We start from the raw sequence: 4,631 nt of genomic DNA, 5'->3' as shown, positions 1-4,631 counted from the left end.
CTCTGGGGCAGCATAAATAGCGACTATAAACAATAAGCTGCTTGCTTGTGCTAACATCAGTTGTCTCGTCTATCATTAATGATATTACAGGACTGGATTTGATCTCTTCTAGATTGCTAGCACAGATATTCTTACTTATCAGAGAAAGAAATTCAGAAATACTTCGATGGCTACGATAACTCGCATTAGCACCTTTCTTTAAGTCTAGCAATATATCTTTGTCCAGTAAATCAACTAAGTCTAACAGCTTGCCAAACTTAGAACAGTGAGCCACTTCTTCCTTACATAACCAATAGAGACACATCAGTGCAGATTTCAGTGATTTCTCTTCAGCTTCCCAAACCTTGTCAAAACTATGAATACCTCCATCCTTCTCACTCTGTTGCTTAGCCTTTTCTAATTCTACTGCTTCTTTATGCTGGTCTGATTGCTCATGTCTTAAAACAGAGTTTGATCTAATGCAAATGCATGGCACTTGATTCCAAACTTGCTTGCCACTCCTGTGCTTTCTCTCCCATTTCTTACATAGCTTACAAAACATTCCATCTTCATTATCATCAAAGTAAAGCCAAGGCCTACCTTCCTCCCACGCAGACTTGTACTCTAATTTCCTCTTCTTACTACTTGGCTCACCACAATCCCTCCCTCTGTTTACAGTAAGAAGTTTAAGTCCTTCCCCTAGTTTACTTTGGCTTGCCATGCTTTGTTAACCACCTGTATAGTTCTCCTGATTGTTGTAATTAAAAGGGTGTGTTAATGACATGCCCACGCGTAATCAAGTGGGTGTGCACTTCCGTTTAATGTGTAAAACGCGCAAAAAACGCGCAAAACGCGCTTTAGGGACAACACTGGGTCTGATGGAGCAAGATCTTGCATATAGATTTGATATTTCACAGTCTACAGTATCAAGAATCGTAATGACATGGATTAATTTCATGTATCTTGAATTTAAGAAGATACCTTTGTGGCCACCTAAAGAGCTCGTTCAGGCGAATATGCCAAAGATATTCAAACAACAGTATCCAAATACTAGAGTCATACTTGATGCTACTGAAGTTTATATCGATCAACCCCATTTGCCTGATATCCAACAGATGACTTTTTCGAATTATAAAAACAGCAACACCTTTAAGGTTCTTATAGGCATCTCACCTGATGGTGTGGTAACCTTTATTTCCTCTCTTTACCCTGGCTTCATCTCTGACAAAGAGTTGACAAGGCAAAGTGGTATTTATACATTGCTTGAACCAGGAGATTCTGTAATGGCAGATCGAGGATTTAATATTGAAGATGACTTGATCTTAAAAGGAGTTCAACTAAACATTCCACCATTTTTGCGGGATAAGAAGCAGTTTTCAGAGAACGAGCTTGTCATTACTCGTCGCATAGCATCTCTCCGCATTCATGTAGAGCGAGCCATGGAGAAAATCAAAAACTTCCATATCTTTGACCGGTCACTACCAGTACAAATGACAGATATTGCTAACAGATTGTTTTTTGTTTGTTGTGTTTTGACTAATTTTCAAGAGCCATTGTGTACTTAATTTTGGTTCATTTGTTATAGGTTTTTAAAATCTCTTAAATTAATAAAATAATTTAGAGGGAGGATATCATACATGCACAATGTAATATACTTGTACATTATCATAAGTAATCTAAAAGAGAGAGAGAGAGGGAGGAGTGAGCAAAACATATATGCATCATTATAAATAAAAATGCTTGGATAGAGAGAGGAGTGAACTGAAGTAAGGAGTTAATAATAGTAACTTGGTTTGTTTTCTTTAGTAATTAATTCTGGAAGAATGTGTTCAAAAAAATAACTGTCTAGTTGGGGTTAAATTTTCTGTATCCATTCTTTGTCTGGATAAATTTGTTGTACAGCCACACCTTTCTTTGTATAGATACAGAAGTCACACCACTTGCACAGATCAGAAGCTACATAAAGCTGCAACTGCACCTGATGATAATATGTGTGCCCTTCTTTCAAGTGTAATTTACCGTCTACCAGTTCGCAACAAAAATCAGGTGAGCTGCAAGCATTTACAATAAAACTATCAGCTTCTCTAAAGGGACATTTGAACTCTGCTATTCCTTTAGTATCAGTAACAGAGGGATCATATACCCATGCATCAGGAGATGCACCAAGCCAACCCTTTTCGAAATGAACAAGAAAACCAGCATCAGAAGCAGTTAAACCAGCATGCCCATTAATTACCTGGTGTTTCACTTATGCCCCTCTTGCAATGTGTTCATTATCTTTCCCCCAGACAATTTGTTTTGGTATAAAACTCATGGGTTTTGGATAAACACAGAAATGAAGTAGTGCAATTGTTTTTGATTTTTGTATTATTATTCTTCTGCACTTGGACCCAGTAATACGAATATGACGAGCTTCATACCAAGCGGAACAACTGCTTTGAAATCTAGTATCTTTTTCTAGTAATAGCCTTTTTTCAGATGTCAAATGGAGACTTTCTAGTACCTCTTCTGCTGTAATTTTTCCTTCTTCCAAAACAGAAAAATTGCAACTGTGAGATGAGTTGTTGTCATTGTTTAAATTATTACTCACTGTTGAAAGATTTATTAGTTGACTGTCTGAATTATTAACTAGTTGGTGGTAACAGTGGTCATGGTTTATCTTGGAGATAAAAGGAATAATGATATTCAAAAGTCCACATGGCCGATTTAGAGAAAGGAGGTCACATCTCAACTTTTCCAGGGCAACAGAAGGATCGATATCTCTAAAAGACATCGGCCAAGGGTCGAAAACTACTCCTGATCCATATGATCTAACTGATGATGTCAGCTGCCTTCGATGAGATCCTAATTCATTAACTGGAATAATATCAACATGCTTTTTCCTTGGCCTATTCCACTGCTGTAGAACTTGTGTACAAGTGTAGTTTTCTGGCAAGCTATTGCAACGACAGAAATCAACAAGAGCATAAGCCAGTGCAGAAATGTGCTTGCAGCTGCCATTTGGCCCCATCCCAGCTGGACAGCCACATTCAGCAAAAACAATTACAAAATCTTCCAACTTCAGTGCTGCTTTAACAATGTACAACCTGTCTTTTCTCATCTCAGGAAGACACTTAGCTTGAATGTAAATTATATTATGATGTTTCACACACTGAATGTTCTGAACATGTCCACATCTAAATAAATTTTCTGCTGACTTGCCGATGGACTTTAAATCCCCTGCAACTTTTCCATCTGACACTGAGCGAGTAACAAAATATGATACAATCTGGCTCATTCCAAACTCAAATCCATGTACAGAACTTGTGGCTTTACAAATGTCTTCCCAGCCATCTGTAGGAAAGTTTATAGAAGTACTGCAGTGGAGCTGGGTTGTTTTACCAGGCTGTGATGCATCCACAACACCATGTAGAGCATATGCTTTAACTCTGTCGATTAAATCAGCCTTTTTTCCTTTTGTGGACTTTCCTATTGCTTTAAGCACGTGCTTAAGTTCAGTAACTTTCAGTTCATCTGCTTGTCTACCTGCCAACAAAGCTTCTATCTTGAACTGCATAGACAACGTGAGTTCACCTGTTCAGTGTTTATAAGCATCCAATTAACGCGCACCCCCCTAGACCATATTTTCTTATTCAAAAATGAATATGTACCATTATTACATCACTAGACTATAATTATCACGTCACTAATTAAGTTGCCCGAGTTGAGGAATGGAACAAGTTGAGGAATGGAACAAGTTGAGGAATGGAATTGAATGAGTTGAGGAATGGAATGGAACCAGACTCCTACCCCGCTGTCCAAATGTCAAAAAGGGGTGGAGTCTGGCACTGCAAGACTAATTCCCACAATGGGGTGTGGAACTTAATTCTCAACGTGATGCAATAATGATTCATATCCTCAATTAAAACCATGAATAATTATTGTGAAAACCAAGAATATGCTAAAGGAATTCTATATCTATACTGATCAGTGTTTAGTGAAGTACAGTATAATAATAATCTTGACACAAATCCTTGTTCAAGAAGAAGTGACAGTACCCATTGCTTCCTTCCAATCCTGTCCTGTTGACTGTTGTTTCTGTTGCAAGCTCATGATCATTGTATAAGATTAATTGATATTATTGTTTGTGTTTTTAAAATACAATTTATTGAACACACATAATAAAACAATGATATCCAAGACTAACTACCTTTTCTTAGCTGGAACTGGAAGCCTGGAACCTCCATTAAGTATTGCAGTACTACTGTTGATCCAAGCAGAACTAGATAAACCAGATTAACAGTGTAAAAAATATTGCTCTAATTGATTTCACCACCTTGCAAGTACAGCTGGGTCCTTATTAAAACTTATAGAGGTTCTCTCTACCTTTTAATCCTTCAAGGAAGGTCTTGAGACAGTATCATTATGTTCTCTTGCTGTTAGAAAGCTTATAACTTTGTGCTATGAGTAAGCCGCCATTTTTGTTTGCCGTGACCATACTCACGTAAAGGAGCGTGGGCGGGTGGGTGCTAGTGCTTATGAATTTTGTTATTTCTCCAATGCAACATGTATAGAAGAAATGTAAGTGTGGACATACAAAAAATATACCGTAGATCAAGAAATTAGTGTGGTAGAAAATTTTTGGGTTTTAAAATTGTGCTGTGATTTAATTT

At 37.5% G+C, this 4,631-nt stretch overlaps 1 protein-coding gene across 1 annotated transcript; it reads left to right on the top strand.

Moving 5' to 3' along the window:
* The first annotated feature begins 761 nt into the window (after window positions 1-761).
* LOC100636450 (uncharacterized) lies at window positions 762-1,544 on the top strand. Its single transcript, XM_011405156.1, has one exon. The coding sequence runs from the start codon at window positions 762-764 to the stop codon at window positions 1,542-1,544; it is 783 nt and encodes a 260-aa protein (XP_011403458.1).
* The last annotated feature ends 3,087 nt before the right edge of the window (window positions 1,545-4,631 follow it).

Source organism: Amphimedon queenslandica, unplaced genomic scaffold (assembly GCF_000090795.2).
Source record: "Amphimedon queenslandica unplaced genomic scaffold, v1.1 AMPQUscaffold_13440, whole genome shotgun sequence".
Lineage (NCBI taxonomy): Eukaryota > Metazoa > Porifera > Demospongiae > Haplosclerida > Niphatidae > Amphimedon > Amphimedon queenslandica.
The sequence above is the reverse complement of the archived record's forward strand: the minus strand, read 5'-3'. Positions and strand labels throughout refer to the sequence as shown.

Coding starts and splice junctions, on each gene's coding strand:
- LOC100636450 (XM_011405156.1), top strand. CDS start 762: ATGCCCACGCGTAATCAAGTGGGTGTGCACTTCCGTTTAATGTGTAAA.